Source organism: Antrostomus carolinensis, unplaced genomic scaffold (genome assembly GCF_000700745.2).
Source record: "Antrostomus carolinensis isolate BGI_N321 unplaced genomic scaffold, ASM70074v2 scaffold20407, whole genome shotgun sequence".
Taxonomy (NCBI): Eukaryota; Metazoa; Chordata; class Aves; order Caprimulgiformes; family Caprimulgidae; genus Antrostomus; species Antrostomus carolinensis.
Genome location: NW_010328284.1, coordinates 1 through 20,222, shown reverse-complemented (window position 1 = coordinate 20,222; position 20,222 = coordinate 1). Strand labels below are relative to the sequence as shown.

The 20,222-nt window shown below is 50.7% G+C and overlaps 1 protein-coding gene across 1 annotated transcript; it reads left to right on the top strand.

Annotated features, from left to right (window-relative positions):
- The first annotated feature begins 664 nt into the window (after positions 1-664).
- CFAP251 (cilia and flagella associated protein 251) lies at positions 665-18,909 on the top strand. The gene is made up of 21 exons (XM_029086013.1): positions 665-715; positions 959-1,351; positions 1,505-1,645; positions 2,165-2,274; positions 2,756-2,864; positions 3,321-3,401; positions 3,894-3,971; positions 4,378-4,422; positions 4,746-4,960; positions 5,555-5,740; positions 7,537-7,784; positions 7,865-8,013; positions 8,778-8,951; positions 9,261-9,445; positions 9,925-10,084; positions 10,190-10,401; positions 13,267-13,357; positions 13,567-13,710; positions 16,337-16,565; positions 17,802-17,903; positions 18,791-18,909. Exons 1-21 carry the CDS (start codon positions 665-667, stop codon positions 18,907-18,909), a joined length of 3,222 nt encoding a protein of 1,073 aa, XP_028941846.1.
- Positions 18,910-20,222: the final 1,313 nt, after the last annotated feature.

Here is a 20,222-nt window from a genome sequence, read left to right as displayed (position 1 = left end):
GGTGAGCTGTGGGGTCCCCAGGAGGGTCCCTCAGGGCAGTGAGATGGGTGGGACAGTTGGGGAGGCACCAAGGTCTGGAGAGGGCTTGGGAACATCTCCATGGTGACCCCGGTGAGACCTGTGGGGCCGTGGCTGTCCCCGAAAAGCCGTCCTGGGAGGGAGGGTTTTTCCCAGGGCTCCCTTCCCGCTCCTGTGAAAGCTTTTTGTGCACAAGGTTTTGATCTCGGCTCAAATCCAGGCTTGTGGAGCTGGAGATGAACCAGCTGCCACCCAGGAGTAGCCCTACTGCTTATGGGGACAATGACAAAACCCCATCTGAGGGGAAATGTCCGTGCCCAACACAGCGTGCAGGCAAACGGTGAGGGAGCCTGATCTCACCTGGACTAACTGGGGCTGTGCTGGGCTTGCTTGTGCTTGGTGAGACCATTACTGGAGCTGAGAAGCAGCTTGGAGACCAGTTTCCCAGCTTCACAGGTGCCCTTTCCTCCTGCTGTGCCAAATTCCAAGTCATTGTGCAGCCAAACCCTGGGGGGGTGGGGGGTATTTCAGAGCATCTCTGTGCCCCAGCTCCCTGGAAGGAGGGTGAAGGTGCAGATGGACGAGTCATGAAGTTACACCAGAGGAACCAACTGGGAGAAGAGGAGTAAGCAACGAGCCTGTGGAGATGTCCCAGGATGGACAGACAGCTGAGGAGATGGCTGTGCTGCCTGAGCAGGTGAGGGCAGCTCCATGTCAAGCCCTGCCCATCACAGGGTCCTCAGCCAGGTCCTGATGGAAGCAGAGCCCCTGACTCTAGGATTGGGGGTTAGTGTCTCCCAGAGATGGTTCCTCCCAAGATGTGGGGGTGACGTAGGTTGGATCTGAGATGTGCTGGGGTGTGTTCCCACAAGCTGCAGGACAGGCCATGCAGGACCAGCCCAGGAGCCAGCATCTACCGAAACCTCTCTCCCTTTCCAAGGACCCTCTTGCTGCTGCCGAGGAGAAGGAGGGAGCACTGGAGGATGCTGGAGCAGAGGCACCGTTCATTCCCCTGTGGTCTTCAGAGATGGGGATGCCAGACACTCTGCCCAGCACCTGGGCTGGGGGGGAAGACACAACCACCTTGGGGACTGCCCTGGGAGAAGACACCGCTGGGATAACACCCCTGGAGGGTGCTGGATCCCCTGGACCACCCCCAGCACTGCCCATGCCCGAGGAAGCCATTTCCAGCCCTCGCTCAGGCTGTGGGGAGCAGGAAACACAGCAGATGAGTGGGGAGGACAACCAGCATGATGGCTCTGCCAGCTTGGTGTGGGCAGCCGTGCCGGGGATGCTCTTCCAGGAGGACAGGAAGACCAGCCTGCACCCTCTCGTGAGTATCAGCGGGCATGGTGTCACCATGATGGTCCCCACAGCACCCAGCACTCCTGCCCAGCTCTCTCCCATCACCCCACAGACCTTTTGTGGCTTTTTTTTCTCCTGGCCATTAAGAGTCAGGGACAAAAGCTCTGTCTCTTCCCTGCAGAGCCTCTCCTGGGTGTTGGGCTACAACAGCAGCCTGGCCGTGCACAGTCTGATGGATGAGGAGGACCAGGTGCTCCTGTACGTCTCCTCCCACACAGTGGTCATCCATGACATGCTGGGGAACAGGCAGTACCACCTGCAGGTCTGGCACACAGCCCACACATTTCCCTCCTCCTCCTCCTCTCCTGACCTCTGTCCCTCCATCCCTTTTGCCGGTGCCCTCCACGTGCTCACAGCTGGATCATTCGGTGGTCTTTGGGTGTTCCATGGGTGTCCCATGTGGGTGTTCCATACATTTGTGGTATGAGGGTGCTTAGGGGTCACCTGTAACTGAGCTGAGGAGGAGCCCACACAAAGGAGAGAATCGTTCTGCTCACGTCCTGTTTCCATTCCCAACACGTGTTGGTGGAACGCGCTTTGGGTTGGATTGCAGCGGTGATGGCAAGCGGCACGTGGGCTGTGGGCCCCTCCTCTCCGCTGCTCCTCAGCCTGGGGAGCCACAGCCAGAGCAAGGCACAGGGACAGGGTGATGGGCTCAGAAGGGCCTGTGAAAAATGGGATGTAAAAATTGGGCTGGAAGGATGAGAATGGAAGACCCTTGGGAGGGAAGAGCCACCCGGTCTGGAGCCTCCGAGGCACTTTGCTGCTTCTCTTTCCCCAGGGCCACACAAATGTCATTTCTTGCCTGTGTGTGAGTGAAGACAGGCGCTGGGTGGCAACTGCTGACCGAGGGCCAGATCCCCTGATCATCGTGTGGGATTCCTTCTCTGGGTAAGCTCCCAGGAATCTCCTCTTTAGAAATCTCCTGTGTCCAGTAAATTGCCTAGGACTGACTCCAGCCTCAGCTCAGAGTGAAATGGGAGAAACAACACTGGGATGGGGTAAAGGGGCCAAGAAGCCAAAAATGAACTGAGGGCTTCATCATCCTCACATCACCCACAACCACGGGACAGTGCGATGGGGCCGAGCTCCAGTAAGAATTCCATCACATCTCCAGGCTGTAGTGTTTTCTTAAAAGACCACTAGTGACTTGTTTCCCAGAGCCATTTACTTGGGAGGAAGGGATGGAGAGGATGCTGAGCATCAGCCGTGGTGCTGGCTGTTCCCACTTCACGTGCAGTAACAGCACCAGTGTTTGCAGAATCCCTCCCCGCCCCGCAGACCGGGGTGGGCTGTGCCACAGATTTGGCCAAACAATTGCCATGAACCCACCGTGCTGCCATCAGCCCCCCACGAGGACTCTGCTCTGTAGGGTACCGGTACGGACCATCTTTGAGAGTCACCCAGAGGACGGGGTCAGCGCTATTGCTCTGTCCAAGGATGCGAAGTATTTGGCAACTGTTGGTGCTGGAACAGTGCAGGTACAGAAAATATCTCCTCTTTCCCAGCCTTGGGGGACAGATCCCAGGAAGTTTTTCCTAGTGCAGCAAAGGGGAGGGGGGAATTCAGATGGGGAATTTAGAAGAGAAGTGGAGCAGGTTTCCAGATGATGGCTTGTTTTTGCTGAGCTGTTGGAAGACAGACCTGGATTTCATTAAAGTGAATGAAAATGTTGAGAATGAGAAATGTTGAGTTGAGAAAATGGATCTTAAGTTGAGATAAAAGCTTTTGACTCCAATGCGCTTTCATTGAAGCCATTTCTTCTCGAAGCTTTGTTTTCTGAAATTAAACTCTCCACTGCCATGCCATGCAGGGTTTATCCTGCTCCAGCCTTTCATACCCCCAATCCCCTGTGGCTGGTGGGAATGGGATTCACCTGGCTCCTCTGAGCTCCCAGAAAGCCACAAACATCCCTTGAGATTTCCCTTTTCTTCCAGAGAGTTTGTGTTTGGAAATGGACTTTGCCCACAGAGAAACCCACGTGCAGCACGGAGCTGAGGCCTGAGTTTGGGTATCAGGTGGGTGATGATGGTCGAGAGCACAGAGGAGCGTGACTGGGCTGGACTGGACAGCCCTCTCCCTACCTGCTCCCCCCCAGTGCCACCATCCAGTACTGGGCTGCTGGTAGATGCTGGCTGGAGATGGGAGGCAGGATCACAGCCCATCCCTGCTGCACCCCAACACAGCAGAACATCTCAGGGCTGTTATCACAGCTCCTCCACTGCCTGACAGACATGGGACATAGAGGGGACGCTGGTGGGATGTCCTCCACCGCAGCCCTGGCACTGGCCATGGCTCAGGGCCAGAAAATCCCACAGCCCTGCGGGCTTGTCCCCGTTCACAGAGGAGAGAGCACAGCTCCGGTGTTTCACAGGGAGTTTGGCCTCTCGTGTCAGTTCAGAGCAGGTGGTGATGTGACTTTTGGATAAAAGCAGATGTTTTGCATGAAAGAACAAGCAGAAAGCATTGCTCGGCTGGGCATTAATGTGCTCCTCACCTTTTAATTTCAGGATTATGTCATTTTTAACCCTCAAAATCCCTCTGAGTTTGTCAGCAACAGCAAAACCCAGGTGATATTTTACCTGTGGGTAAGTCGGGACATGGGAAGTTGTATTTCTGGTGCGTTCCTCTGCCCTCACCTCCCTCGCCCCTCCCCACTCCCTGCCTCTGCTAGACTGGAAGGTCGTCCTGTCTCCCTTCACTCCCATGCTGGTGGGTCCCAGCCGTGGCAGTGATGTTCTCCACCTCTCCCACCCCCGCTTTCCCATGGGCCCTTCATGAGCCTCACGCAGGTCAGCAGCTCTGGGAGAGGAGTGGGTGGAGGGAGAGGGTGTTTGTGGTCTCTAGAAGGTCTTGGAGCCTTTCTGCCGCAGCAGCCCTGCTTTGGTCACCATGGCTGGGGGGCAGTGGCCAGATGATGGGGAGGGGACATGCTGGCACTGCAGAGCACAGTTCCAAAATGCTTGTCCTGGGTGTTTTCTCCACTTTCCACAGAGCGATGCTGGGTTGCAGTACGAAGTGCCGCTCCTGAGCAGCCAGGTGAGTGCAGGGGGGACCACAGCACGTCACCCCCTTGGCTCTCCTCCTGGCAGAAGCACTGTCCCTTCCCATCCCCTTAAGCAAAACCAGTGGCCATGTCTCCAGCCTGTCTCCTAACGAGACAGGCCAGGATGGCCTGAGCAGAGGTCAAGAGGGGGTCTCTCTCCCAAAGATGCCCCACTGCATCTTCTCCTGGGGCTCTTGCCTTTGATGGTCCTGCCATGGGACAGGGAGGGAATGTCACATAGAGGGAGGACCAAGCAGGAATATCCCTGCTTGAGGAGGGAAGAGCCAGTGCCCAGGCCTTGCTGTTCTCTCTGCAGACCTTCAATAGTGTGGTGGGACACTTCAGCCAGTCGGTTTTTCATTTTAACAACTCACAAGCTCTGACGGGCACCTCGGCTGGGAATCTTGTGGTGTGGCACATCGTCAGTCCCCGCTCCCCCTCCAAGGAAACGCAGACCAAGCCACACGTGAAGGCCACCAAACTGGTGCCTTTGCAGAAGGAGAGCCTTACCGTGCTCCAGGTGTCCGAGAGGTAACGGGACAGCAGTTTTCAGGAGCTGTAGGCACAGTCCTCAGACACCCCAGCCACAGGAATGGTGATGAACTGTGACCAAGTGCTGCAGTTCTCAGTCACTTGGCAGCGTGTGAGGACCAGGGAAATTCATGCAGGAAAGTGATGCTGATTTATGAGCCGTTGCTCTGGCTTTTCCCAGCAATTAATTTGGCTGGGAAAAAAAAAAACCAACCAAACAAAACCCCCCCCCCTCCAAAACCCAAACTTGAAAACTCCTGGAGATGTGATCCCAGCCGTGCTCCGGTGGCTCAGACACTGGGCTGGTGGCTGAGTCTTGCTCAGCCTCCTGGCCTTTACCGGCAGAGGGAGCAGACAGCCACCAAACGCCTTGAGAGCCTTGGGGACAGGGCAGGTGACACTGCAGGGTGATAGCAGAGCCTGCTGGCTTCTGCACAGCCCTGGGCTTTCCCCCTGGGCATCTGTATGGGGGTCTTCTCATGCACTTGTGCAGAGAGAAGGGGAAGAGAGATGCTTCTGCCCAAAGGTGCCATCTAGGAAATATTTGGGAGTTCTCGATCAGTGTGTTGATTAAAAATTTTCCCTTCCTTGCAGCTGCATAGTGACAGGGGACAGGAAAGGTCAGGTTAAATTCTACAATGGGAACCTGCAGCTCCTCGCCTGCTACAGCCACAGCAAAGTGGGTCCCATTCGGTCCATCTCCTTTTACAAAACCCCTCGTGGTGCCTCCCCAGCCTCCTCCACCTCCAGCATCACTGGCAACCAGCCCTTCATCACCAGGTGAGTGACCCTTTATAAACCCAGCTCTTCTCCTGCATTTGCCCTGCAGCTTTAAAGCTGGGGAGATGGTCAGCTGAAAGCTGCCCCAGGGGCTTCTGCCTTGGCTGGAGCAAGTTTCAACCCTGTACCCAGGCTTCTGGGCAGGTCAGGGAGGGAACATCCCCCTTAATACCCCTTCTCCACAGATTTTCACTTTGGGTATTTGTCCCACCAGAGACAACCATGGGGGTGTCTTCTGGGCAGCCCCCCTCTTCCTGCATAGCCCCCAGGCATCTCCCAGTGGCCACCAAAAATCCAGGTGAGCCCCAACACATCTTAAATGTTGAACTTGATGTAATGCCTTGGTGCAGGCGAGAGAAACACAGGCACAGAGATGATCAGCTGGTCCTGGAGCTCCTGTCACGTACCCAGCAGAACAGGCAGTGCTAATGCTGAGCCTCCAGCTCCAACTTGGCCCCTTAATCCCTCCCTTAACCCCCCCGTGGATGGCTATTTCCAGTTAGATTTTATCATGGCTGGGCAAGCTAATCGGGGTAGAGACTGCCCCAGCGGTGATGGCACCAGTGCTGGGTTGTACCACATGGACTCAGGAGCTTGGGACATCCCCAGCCTGGTTGCCAGCCCCTCTCTGCCCCTCTGCGTGATGTAGCTGTGCCTGAGGATTTATAGGAAGTCTGGAGGCCAGATGAAGCTGTTCTGTGGCTCAATCCAGCCTGCAGACCATATGTCTGTCGCTCCTGTTAAGGCTCTCCTGGCAACCTCTGTCCTTAGCTGCACATGTTTTCCAAAGAGCCATGTGGGACAGATTCCTCTCCAGCCTGGAGCAGCGCCCTGGGGAACGGTTTGGTTTTCTCTGATGGTCTCTGTTGTCTCGTCCCTTTTCCTGGGTCGCTGCTGCAGCTCCTGCTGCTCACAGCTGCTCTGGGCAGCACAAAAGGCAGAAAACCAAAGGGGAAGCCTTGAGCCTGCTTGTCTCACCAAGCTGGTGGGATTAGGTGTGGCTGAAGAGCCCAGCTGAGGCATGCAAGAGGCACAGCATCCGTCAGTGCCCTGCCAGATGTGCATGAACCCATGGCTGTCATGGGCCAGCTAGCAAAGAGGCTCCGTCTCCCAACTCGTGCTGCCTGTGTGATGCAGCCATGCACGTCTGTCTGTGCCCCTCCTAGATCTCTGTGAGATCCTCCCTTGACCCTTTCACAGGGCCCAGACTCTCAGTCCTCAGGTGAACCGATGACTATACATATTTGTTCTGTGATGTGCATAATTATTCAGACGTCTGCTTTACACATCACCAATTATGCAGCAGGACCCTCTGCGCCGCGTTACGGTCGGCGCGGCCGAGCGAACAGACAGGCAGCCGCTCTGTCTGCAGCGTGGGACTCCAACTGTCCTCTGACCTTATCCGTGGCAGTGCAGTTAACATGAAGCCACTGACAATGGTGGCATGGAGACATGTGAAAAGACTATTCAGAGTATCTTCAATTGCTTATTTGTCCGTCTCACACACCAGTGACTTGCAAACGGCAAAAGCTACCCAGATGTCATTCATCTTCTGGTTTGCTTACCCAAGGAGAAAATGGAACTGGCTCTAGTGTCTTCCCATGGAGATTTACCAGGTTGTGAATACAAAGTGCCACCTGCCTTCCAGGTTAAAAAGTGTTTGCATATTGCAAATCGCAAAATATAAATGATTGTCCAACTAAGTTGTTAAAAAGAGACTGATGTGCAATATAGCTTGGAGGGACGTGAGCCAGCTAGTCTGATTCATCAAATTCTGTTTCTCTCACACTAAACAGGAACTTTATCCTTTCAACCTCTGATGCAACCGTGTTCCATGTTGCAACAGACAGCGCAAACTTTGAAAAAGTCATGGAAGAAGCAAAGCGAGCTGTGAATGCTGTCGCCTGCCACCCCCGGCAGGCACGCCTGGCTGTGGGGAGTCACTGTGGGCTGCTGAAGGTGTGGGACTACCAGCAGACCACGTACCTCGTTAGCAGGATATTCACCAAGGCCGGCATCCGGTGCTTGTCCTATGACCCTGAAGGTATCCTGGCCTCATGACGTCCCCATGGGTTTCCTGGGAGGAGCGATCGTGTCGTGAGAGTTTTCTGGCATGTTTTTCAGGTTATTTTCTGGCTGCTGGTTTTACTGATGGAAGTGTTTACATCCTCGATGCCATTTCCCTTCAGTCCAGCTGCAAAGAGTTCAAGTTCTCACATGGTCCCGTAACTCATATCAGCTTCTCTCACGATTCCGAGTACCTCGCCACTGCCGTAAGCTTGTTTTTTCCTCTCGGTGATTTACGTGCGCAGCTCGTGGCGCAGTTTTTGGTGGGACTGGGAATTGCTGGCCATCCTGTAATATACAGCAGAGTGAGCAGTGTGGAGGGCTGTCCCTTCCCCAGAGTTTCGTGACTCTGAGATGCTTTTCCTGGCTTGAAGAGTCACTCTGTAAAAACGTCACCAGCCACAGCCGCTCCACAGACCTGCTGCTGGCAGTGTCCCATCGCTAACTTTAGTGACAAGTTTTAGCTCCGCATCCATCTGTAGAAAGGGCTGGAGCAGGGTTTTCCTCCTGGCTGGTGAACCATGAGGCAGGTTGCTCCCTTGGTCCCATGTCTCAGTGCAGATGGGTTGAGGCAGCGTTGAAGCAGCTTGGCACAGAGGGTGTAGCAACTGATGATGATCTGTACAAAGAAAATGACTCCCCCTTCATGCATGGATGCCAGGGCACAGCAGTGGGAAGCATCTTCCTTGTGATTTCTGGGGAGTCACTGAACTCGATTTACTGCCCCTCTGCTGTGAGAGCATGGCAGGGAATGTCCTCAGGATGCTCTGGCCTGGCTGAGGACCACTGCGGTGCCACCCTTGGGAGCAGCTGCCCAGATCTGCCTGATGCAATGTTCTATCCTGGCTGACTCTCACCCTCCTGGTGGGACTCACAAAACTGAAAAGAGGGGACAGGCAAAGCTGCCTGCTGCCAGCCAGGGGATGTGGGCAGGGATCGTGGCTCGTTGACCTTTGGGCTGTCATTCCAGGATGAGAAATACTCGGTGATTGTTTACAAGAGAGTCCTGCAAGACGGGAGCAGATGCTGGGAACACCTAGCAGGGCTGCACTCCCACTACAAACCCATCCGGAGCATCCTCTTTGGGGTCCAGTTAGACAGCAATGAGCCCAGGCTCCTGAGCCTTGGGGAGGACCGGCAGCTGGTAAGTCGATGTGAAAGTCTAAAAGGCGGCGGAGTTTTGTGGGTGAAGTAGGGGGCTGGACAACAGCATTGAGGGAGACTCAGTCTTCAGTTCTGCAGCTCCTAACCCCCTCCCCACCAGCTCCATTGCTGAGCGTGGTTTCTCTGCCTGGTCTCAGGGCAGATCTACCCAGGGTTCAGGGCTCAGGCTCTGCTACCACGGGCTGCTCACCCCAGCTGCTGCAAGAGATGCTAGATCCAGTTAATCTGCAAGGTCCAGGGTGCTGGCAGACCACAGGGGAGTTGCTGTGTTTCTTTGTCTTCCCTCCAGGTTGAATATGACCTGAACAGCAGTAGCAAGGACCACTTGGTGGTCTTGCACAAGGACAGGGTAGAGCAGATTGCTGTGCCCTTGTGCTTGGCCTGGTACCCACAGTTCAGCACTGAGTCCTTTATCCTCACTGCCAACAGCTCCTACAAAATGAAGCTCTACAACACAACGACCAAAATGTGCAGGTAGAGGAGAGATTCATGCCTACCACTGCCAGGGAGCCCCATCCTGACTCTATGTTCTCCTCTGTCTAATGTCTGTCCTACACATGAGCATGTGTTAGCCCGTCTGTGATGCAAATGTCCATCCTTGTGTCCATTCTGCTCTTCACTAGCATGTCATCTATTAAGGTTGTGGCTGCAGGTGTGTCTCTGTCTGCCCAGCATGTTGGACTTGAGACGCAGTTGCTGGACATCAGATCAATAGTCAGGAGCCCACACAAGCAAAGCACAAGGACTGAATGATCCCTAAATTCATCTCTTAGCCCCACTGTGGTCCCTTCTAGTCAGGGACTCTGTCCTATCCTGTCCTCTCAGCCAGTAGTACAAAGCCTTTGCACCCACCACACCTCCCCACATCTACCCATCCTCGTGCACCGCAGCCATTCAGAGAGTGAAAACATTTTGTGAGCCCTAGAATGGCTGGAAATGTTGTTTGCCTTTAGAAAGACCCTTTTGGGACCAACCTATGGCTCCCCATTGGAGAAGATGCAAATCCTCCCAACAACGGACCCCCAGAAACACTACCTGGCCTACATTACAAAGGACAAGGTATGGAGCCCCGTCTGCCCCATCTGTACAAGAGCCCCACTCATGGGGGTGGTGGTCCCTGGGGAAATTTCACGGCACACACAACCATGGGTAGGCTGGTCCTGGCCGAGAGCTGAGCGAGCTCCTGGGAGGAGGATGCAGCACTGCCCTGGTGTGCAGCCCCCCCGTGGGACCCCCAGCCCTCCCAGGCTCCCTCTTTCCTTACAGGTGGGCTTGCAGATTTTGCCTGTCGATGGCAACCCCCACAAGTCCTCAGCTTTCATTTGCCACCCGGATGGTGTCTCTGACCTCGCTAGCTCCTACGATGGACGCTACATCTTTACAGTGGGGGGGAACGACTGCACTCTTATGAAATGGGAGGTCAACCTAAAGTGAGTATGGCAGGAGGGAGAAAGGAGTCTTGTTACGGCTTTCCACAGCTGCTTGGCCAACACAGCTGAAGCAAATGTTCTCTAGTATTTACACTGAGAATGGGGCTTTTGTCCTACAAGGTCTCTGTTTGTGTCCAGAGGAGTTAAAGCCAGGTGTCTTAACCATTTCTGTGCCTATGGGACAGCACAGCAGTGTGCTGCAAGAGGAGCGTTTCTTTGCAGGGCTCACTTGAGCACAGGTCATTTTGGGGCAGGTGACAAAGCCCTGCAACTTTGCTCTCCTTCCACCACACAGTGCCCATGATCAGGTCAACAAACTGCATCTGGCAAGGAGGGTCACGGGGTGGAGGACAGGTCCCAGCACTCATGCAAATGGGAGACCCACCGCTCGTTGAGAGGAGCATGAGTCTGGCAGCATCTCTGCTCAACTCTGGGGGCTGCCAGCTCCTGGACACCTGGTCTGAAACTGGGTTTATTAATAGTGGAGCCTTGCACCCTGTGTTCACACAGGTTGTCCAAAAGCCCTGGCTCGGCACCTACAGACAGCCCAGCATGGTGGGCACATGCCATGCTGGGGGTGGTGGCATGGCAGTGGGGTCAGCCTGGATTGCAAGGACCTGTCAGGCCCCAAGTAGATATGTGGGGTGGCAGCTGAAACAGGGGGGACACACTTTTGGGGGAGCTTTGCTCCACTCTCTGTGGCTACACCACATAGTCAATAGTGGGGATTAAACCAGCAGACCTCGCAGGTGGTGGCCATAGCACCTATAAAATACTCCAGTTTGGGAAATGGTACCCAACTGGTAAGAAGTTGAGCAGAGGATTTTCTGGTCCTTGTGAGGGCCTGGCCAGTGTGATGGGGATTGTTGGGGTTAGGCAGGGGATCAGAGGAGCAGCACTAGCTGCAGGAGGAGCATACGGAGCAACTGCTGATAGAAAAGCATCTGCTCCCCAAAGGGGATAGGCCAGCATTTGCTGGGAAATCCCTCTGTGTTTGAAGACTGGATTTAGGACAAACCACCTTAATCCTATAAAGCTTTGCTTACATGAGTAAATGGACAGCAGTAAACGGGGTGGCTGGAGGAGTGTGAAGGCTGCTTTTGCAAACGAGGATTCCCAGGCTCTGGCCCAAAGCGTCAGCGACAAACCCTGCCAGGTTTCTCCTGCCTTTCTCTGGAAGTGTGCAGTTTCCCTCTGCCAGCTCCCTTGGGCAGCGCTGCCAGCCGCGTGCTCCCATGTGGCAGACGGGTAATGCGGCAAAGGCAGCCTATATATTTTGGTTTCTTTCCATGTCAAGGACCAAAGCTGCTCATTGCAATGCGTGTGCAGGGCAGAGAGCGCTCTCCCCTTGCGAGCGTGGCTGCAGATGCCCGGTGGACACATGGGTATGTTGAAAGGGAGCAGGCAGCAGGGAATGGCTGAAAACTGCCAGGAGCAACTTCACGCTTCAAGGATGGGACAGGGAGCTTGGCCTGTGTCAGAGCTAGAGAAGGCAGGTAGCGTGGCACATTCCCTGTCAGTCTGTGACTGGATTTTTTTATCCTAATGTCACCCTACTAGCACAGAACACATCTCCTGGTTTCTGGCAAATCAGCCCCATGGGAGCTGGCTTTTAGCCCTTGCTCCTATTTTTGCCTTTTGGAGTGCACTGAACCTGTGAAACACCATTGCTCCTCACCATCCTGGGACAAAGGCTTTGTGGTTAAGACACGTGCTGATCCCACGTAAAACATTTCTTGTAGGTACTGCTCACTCAGAGCAAAGCCCAAAGGGTGCTGAGCCAGCTCACCTTCATGTGCCAGAACAAAGGAAACCTGGATGGGAAAGCAATGGGCTTATTTATTTTCTTTTCCACTTTGTGTGGCTTAAGCAGTCGGGGGTCAGAATAAGCGACATTTTAAGGAAGGCAATAGAATATAAATGATCCTTCTTTATAATGGTTGGCCAGGGTCCAGGCAACGTTGAATTTCTATGTAATTTGTTTTTGGAGCGAAGCTCTTGATGAGCTAATTATCATTTTATTGCTGCTTCTGGCATCTTGTGCATCTCCACTGTGTTTAATACCCAAATAACTTAATTATGAAAAAAGCATGAAGCTTGCAAAAAAAACCCAGTGGAAGCAACACTACAGAGGTGTGTGTGTGAGAGCTGCAGCCTTGCTGCCAGGCGTGGGGTATTATGTGGTAATACTACGCCGTGATTGCGCTACCAGGCTTGGTTTCCTTTTTCATCTGCACAAGCTGAACGGATTCTTTTGGCTCCAACTGCCTGTGAAACTGAAACAAAGAGGTGGCACTCAGACACTTCCAGTTTAATGTAGACTGCACCTGTGCCACAGTCACCCGTCACAGCAGAGAAGTAGCGTAATGGATTGCACTGAGTTACTGGGGAAGAATGTGTTAGATCAAGGGACAGGGAGCTCAGTTAGGTTTGTGTGGTTTATTGCAAACGCCAAGCCCCAGCCCTCTCTGCATGTTCAAAATGCTGATCTAGCTAATTCATCTCCCTCAATGTCTCTATAAGGAAGCAGAAAAGCTAAATGCCAGACACCAAGCTCAAGTCCATGGAAAAGCTCCTGGCTCCCAGCCCTGTGCTCATTCCACTAAACAAGAGGACCATTCAGTAATAATTAATTCCCACACTGTGCTATTGTATGTAAAACCTGGGTATGAAATATGATGTAGAAGTGCAGGCTGATGATGATATACTGTACGGTTCAAGGCAATGCTTCTCTTCCCTGAATCCTGAGGCCCAGGGATTTTATTTATTTATTGAAAGTGTCTGTGAAGGATGACTAGAAAAGGAAACGTGAAATCTCTCCTCATGTGAACCCTTCCTGTACCTTCTTTTCTCTGCTTCTGCCAGTGCGTTGGATGCTGCTGCTTCCCTGGGTGGGGAGGACTTGATCCCATTCTACAACCTACTGGATGGTGGCAGGGAAGGCGAATTCTTCAGGGTAATTATGCTGACGGTGAACGCTATCTGGCAACATCTGCTTGGAGTTTAAGATTCATTTATACAGGCCTGACATTTCTTTATTTTTTGTCCAGCTCTCCTCTAACAGCAATTTCATTGATATGCCTGTTAGTCAATCTTAAAAGAAGTCTTATCTTCCACTCCTGTTGGTAACTGAACTTTACAGTATCTTGTTTGAATCCCTGGCAGGAACTGGAAGACTATTTTTACTATGCACAGCTGCGCAGCTGTGGTGTCGATACACTGGAGACCAGACAGGTGTCAACACATATTCCCTTGGAGGAAATTCCTTCTGTAATGAGAGCAATGGGATTTTATCCATCAGAGGAAAAGGTCGGTCAGTTGTTTTTATTGTTGTTATTAAAAGAAAAAAGAGTAAGACTGTGATTGCATTTACCAAGTGTCTCAAGGGCCAGATTCTGACCACTGTCATGCTGGATGGTTCCAGAGTGTATTTGCTGGCTTTCAAGATATTTAACGTGGCCTGAACTCCTCAAAAAGTAATGATTCCTCACCAGAGAGCTGGGCAAGTGCAGGGGCAGGCTGAGCACACCTGGAGCCTGATGGTTCAGAGGTGTTCAACAAATCATGATCTCAGGGTCTGCCACCACTGCAGAGATGGATTTCTTCAGGTGAACTGAGAAAGCTGAGGAATGAATGTTCCTTCGACTCCCAAGGGCAGCAGCATCCAACTTTCCCAAGTCCATGGGCTAAAGTACCTTGAGTGCAGGCAGCGAGGTGCTTTGGTCTCTCTGTGACTTCTACTACTGGCTGAGCCATTTTACATGCTGCATAAGGTTGGTGGGCCATGGGATGAGCTCCTCCAGGTTGGCTGGAGACTCAACCAGAGTGTCCTATATGTGTTACCAACGTGGGTGGGAATGCCCAGTTCCATGCAGTCACTCGTTGGGACATTGACAGAGCCTCTTTTCTTGTTCTGCCTGGGACTGATGAAAGAATGATTTTTTAGATGGAGGCAGCAGCTTTTATTCCCATAGAACTTAAAGCTCTTTCATAACTGATAAACTCTGCAGAAGCGCTCCCTGAGCTTGCCTTTTGGGTTGCAGCAGTGGAGCTTCCTATCAAACATTTCTCAAGAGCTTTTCAGCTTCAAATTTTAAAGCAGACAAAGACAACTGATTTAATAAGGGTGCTGCTTTCTTCCCCTTTTGTGGCTGTTTCTACAAGGTAGTTTGTACTGTATACAAACCTCAGTTGTAATGTTGTAACCTGACAAAAGGGTAATTAAAGTGCATTAAAAAAAAATTACTGAATCTGATGCAAGGAGATTTAAATAATGACCTCGTTGCACCAGCCCTTGATGTAGGAGGGGTTCTCCCAAGGGTAGTGGTACATCACTGTGCTCCCTTCATCTTTCTGCGAGGGAGGCTGCGTTCCCAGGAACCCCACAGGCTGCTGAGATGGTGCTGTGAGTCAGTGCCACACCATCTGCCCCGGGCGTGCTCTCTGCCAGGAGAACCAGCAGATGGGAAGCAGGACCTTTGCCACAGCCACCGCCTAACAGACTTGCTTTGGAGCCCCCACAACCACAAATGTTCCTCTGAGCCAAGCCCTTGTGTCAAGCTGTGGTGTTATCCCCTCGTACTTTGTTAGATCTTTTCTTTGGCTCATCACATTTTTGCCTCTTGAGGACAGAGAGAACGTATTCCCCTGGGAAATGTCTCTGGAAGAGTAACTGTTAACCCCACCCCAAATCAAAATGAAAACAGCATTTCAGGCACGGAAACAGAGGTGCTGAGCTGCTGTGAAACCAGGCAACCTACAATCTGCTTCTCAAAGCAGGCAGGACAGTATTAAAATCCAGAGAGAAAGCTGGTCTTTCTCTAGAGTGTTTTAATAAAAGGAAAAGTAGGAGGGAGAAAAGGCAGCTTGGGCTGACTAGCAAACCTTTTGGGAATTGGTGTTTTTCTTTTGTAGTTCAGTGGGGCTAATATAAAACCTAATCCCAGATCAGCCAGAGCCGAGTGAAAATGACTGTTCTTGCCTGGTGTGACATTCGCTACAGAAAAAATGTAAGGCTGAGATTTCCCCTCTTCCCTGGGCTTCATTCAGTGGAAAAACTTGTGACACAAGGACAAAGGCCCAAGGCTGAATGCAAAGTCCTCCCCAGGGAGATCTTGCATCAGCTTCCCTTCCTGGGGAGTAGCAGGCTTGGTACATGTTGGCACGGGGAGTTCTGCCGGCGTTTCTCTGCTGCCCATGTATCTCCAAAGGGGCTGCCTCTCCGAGCACCAGCACAATGAAGGCACAGAGCAGATCCTGCGTTTCGGACACGCATCTGCACAGCTGCCAACTGGGCTGACTCACAGCACCAGACTTCAGGAAAACCACTAGTTTCCAGCAGAGCCAGTGCTGGCCCGTTTGTCCGAGAGAAGAGTGAGTGATCCAGCTGTGCAGGATGTCAGCCCCACTGAGCCAATTTCAGATTTGGCTTGTGCAGTGGCAGAACTGCCCCAGATGCCTGTCAGACCAGGGAGGGTGGGGAAGATTGCCTGTGCCAGCCAGAGTGTTTATATCCTGTGCGCAGACTGGTTATGTCGGGACTTTCATGCGTGTACATTTGTAGCAGGGTGGTGTATTTACTGGTTTGTGGTTTAGCCTGTCCTCTGTCCCCAGAGTGGAGACACCTGTGGCGAAGGTACCGGTAACAGCTGCAAAGTCACCGAGTGTCTATCATAAGAAAATAGAGGAAATCCAAAATTACTACATATCTGCTACCCCCATCGTTAGCTAATATTGTCAAAACAGCAGGGGTGTAACCGTTAACCATGTCCATCCTCAGGTGCTGAGCTGTAGCTTATTACTGGGATGTGGTCATGGCATCTGCGGTACCAGCACGTGCGCGATTACAGGACACTGGCATTCATGAGATTCCAAACTGGCCTGATGCTCTTTAAAAAGAAAAACGTGTAACAGTCTGTCTTGCCTTGATCTTTAGATTGAAGACATGATAAATGAAGTAAAATTCGGCGAGTATGTGGATACTGGAGAACAAGTGACAAAAATCAGTTTAGGGGATTTTATCAAACTTTATATAAATCATCGACCTGCATTTGGCTTGTCAATGAAAAAAATACAACGAGCGTTTCAGGTTCTTGGTTATGATAATGAGAACGGAGACAAAGTTATTGACAGAGGAGACTTACTGTTGCTGCTTCAGTGCAGAGGTGAGTTATTTCTTTTCTAATATTAGTTTTATGCTTGCTAGTTCTGCCTTCAATTTCAGAATGTATTCACTGCAGCAAAAAATTAATCTGGAACTATAGCTTGGTAACCAGGGCAGGCATGTGGAGCCACTTGCCTTAGAATTTTAAATTGAATAATCACATCTATTGTCTCAGCTGCACTTCTTTTACTGCTCTGGAAATCTCTGCTGGCCTGAAGTATCTTGTCTGTCAAATGATGAGTATGGATCTTGGCAAATTGTGTCCTTCTTCCAGTATACACTTATCTGAATCATTGTTCTCTCTTCCAGTCATGCAGTTTCCAGAAAGGTAGTGTAAAACTGGAAAAAAAGGGGTAACAAGAAAGAAGGGATGAAATTAGTTAGTCCTGGGCTGAATCTATGTGTGGAAGACTGGAAAGAGGGGATGGTTTAGTTCAGCTGAATCAGAGGGAGCTCTGTAGAGGCGTGTATATGCTTATGGCCAATGTTGTAGAGAGGTAAAATAATGAATTTCTATTGCTTTGCTCCTGTTGTAAAATCAGGGAGCATTTAGAGCAGCTAAGCCTTAAAACAGGTAAAGGGAAATGCTGTTTTACTCCATACAGCACCTGGTAAAACTCCTTGCCACAAAGATCCTTGGAAACCAAGGATTTGACCAGTGTGAGAAAGGTTAGTTATTTATATGGATGGTGTGAACATCCAGAAATAGATACATTAGATAGAACAGTTTCATAACATATCTATAACCTTATGCCTCAGGGCATGAGCCAACCACTAACTGGGAACACGTGCTACGTCCAGGTTATCCCAGGATACTAGATCAAGACTTTCCTGCGTTTTCCTCTCCCTCCTCTGTGTGGAAATGGCTACAGCCATGGACATGGGGTGACATGGACTGTGGTCTGTCCTGTGCCAGAAATTCTTCAGTGGGAATAGAAGCTCAAGTCCCTGGAAGTGCAATGTAGCCTAGTGAGCCACTGGCATCAGAATTTCTCCCTTTGATAAATATTCTTGCCCAAAATACAATATGCAAAACCAATTTTCCTTAGGATTAACATTTTCCTGTGTTGGGATCACACATTTTGATTGGCGATGGGTAGCTCTATCTCAGAAAAACCAAATCCTCTTTCAAACTGTCCCATTTTGTTTGTACACCATTCTTGTTCGAGTTGCCTTCTAGTTTGTGTGTTAACAACACCGTAACCCAAAGGGGCTGGTTTTGCTTTGGTTTGTACAGGAGAGCACATGACAGAGGACGAGCTGGCACAGTGTCTGATCACCCTGATGGGCAGGCATCCTGGAGGAGGAGGATCCGAACCGGACACCTACGATCCCTCAGGTAGAGGATTAGCATTCCACACAGCACTGAAGCAGGATGCTTTCAATTCCCAAACAGAATCATTTAAATTGCAAACTCATTACCCTGTTAGGCCAAGAGCTGTCAAAAACACTCAGACAGGATTGCAAAAATAGTTACAGAGGTGTAGATTGTCCTTCATCCATGCAGCAATTGCATGGGTGTATCGGAAAAATAAATGGACAATTAAATATCACTGGGATCTGACAAGATTGGAACTGAAATTAGAAATACAGAGCGGAAGGTTTACATGCCAAAGTCCACAGGCAAAAAGGAATCCTACAATATGCAGAGTTGATTTCATCCAGGCAGCAGTGCCTGTTGTAAGGGAGCTGTTGGTAACCACTGCACTGCTCTACACTGCACATCCCAGTCTACACCAGTACGGAACAGCAAATTACAGCGTTGATTTCGGCCAAGCAGCATTACCCATCGTGGATGGAACTGTTGGGAAGTGCCACATTTTTGTACAATTGGTGTCCCAGTCCACAGCAATCCAGAACAGCATCTGGTTAGGGCTGTTGCCAATGGGTGGCACGCTCCTGAACTGAACTGCCTAGCACCGCAAAACGGCTTTGAAATCCCTGGTTTCCTTAGGATCCTAAAATCATGTCAAATTAACAGAGTGTAAGAGTTACACTTGGCCCCTCGACTCTTCTGAGGTAGGGATCTACTGCAGGTGAGACTCGCAGCCTCACTGATACGAATGCATAGAGCATTAAGCTAGTAAACCAGTAATTTTTTTGTGATTACTTTGTACATCTTTAAAAGCATTCCATCCACTTACTGCTGCTCATAAATTTTACTGATCTGGAAAGCCATTTTCACATTGCTATTGTGTGTTTTGTGTTGTTGTTACTGCTCTCCAGGTGCAGCAGCTTTGACTGAAGCAGAAATTCCAGAGGAAATCACAGCAGAGATATTCGCTGCTGACATTCTTGGCTTACCTATTGCTGAACCAGGAAAAAAGAACAGAAAAAAGAGATGAATCTTTGGTCTATGAAGACACAGAAGCATAGCTGCCACAAAGTTTTCTACTCACTCCTACTTTCCAGCCTCCTCTCCTCAAATATCTTCAAAATTTATATTTTGTGTTTATTAGAAAGTAAAGATCAGAAAGTTTCATATTAATCAAACTCTAGAAAAATCCCTCAGTTTAGCACATGCCACAAACCTCTGGGAGGGAATCACTGGGGTGGCTGTAAAGAATGAAGCAGTAGCGGCCACACTGTCTTCTCGCATTGACCACCCCTACCCTTGGCTGGAACCTTCCTAGAATTCATTTTGGGTGGATTTATGCCAGATGCAGTCTATTTTCATTACATTAAGACAGTATTTATTTGTGAAACCTGACAAAAGAGCAATGTGAAGGTATTGTATTGATTAAATACATTGATAAATGTAGTGTACAAAACGCTTGGATAGGTTAGAATGGATTTGTAATTATAAATCCAACGGCTCTCGATAAAGGAATGCTGTGATGTACATTAAGCCCAGGTTTCCCTTTTGGCCTTTAAAACATACTTTTTCTTCCTGAAAGTAGTAGTTCTAATTAGTAGTGTAATACCAATGGGACAGCATCTCACTGTGTTTGTATAAACAGCATAATGAGCCGATACAAGTTGCGGTAGAAAGATCAGTGAAGTGCTGTTGAACACGCTTCCTTCTTTACATCATCCTCAGCATCAATTTGAATAATAACAACACAGGCTCTTCAGCAGCGTTCCTTTCAGCAGCAATGTTTTTTAAACAGAGACCGTTATGTACTCTGAAAGTAGCTGTGATTGTACAATTAGTACAAACAGCAAAGTGTGCACTAGATGGATGCCAAGTTACCGAAGGAGTCCAGCAGCACAATGAGCAGAGTACACTGGGTGACAGGAGAAGTTTTCTGCAGAGCATCACTTCATATGTATGTTCACACACTTCTGTGAACCTGTGTTGGAGCAGATCCTTCCCTAAGAGCAGCCCGATGCCATAGAAATTACTGGGATTATTTTAGGCAGCTGAGATACCTTATAACCACTGGAAAAAAAAAATTAAAAATCTGCATATTATGGATTTATTAAGTCCTCTGTTTAACAGAAAGCATTGCCAATCCTCACGCTCAGTGCCTGCAATACTGTCACGGCGACTTGCACAGGGGCTGGATGGAGCTGTCACTCATCCTGAACCGGCTGCCCGGGAGCGGGGCTCTGCTCCGGAATCCTGGTGTCCCCTCGCAGCACCCGGTGTCCCCTCACAGCGTCCGTTATCCCCTCGCAGTGCCCTGTGTCCCCTCACAGCACCTATTCCCCCCCT

Excerpts from the sequence above, each read along its gene's own strand:
- CFAP251 (XM_029086013.1), top strand. The coding sequence starts at position 665 with ATGTCCCAGGATGGACAGACAGCTGAGGAGATGGCTGTGCTGCCTGAG. Across the intron at positions 10,085-10,189 it reads CCCCACTCATGGGGGTGGTG|CCCCCCCGTGGGACCCCCAG; the intron begins GTCCCTGGGGAA and ends CCTGGTGTGCAG. Across the intron at positions 16,566-17,801 it reads GTTGCTGCTTCAGTGCAGAG|GAGAGCACATGACAGAGGAC; the intron begins GTGAGTTATTTC and ends TGGTTTGTACAG.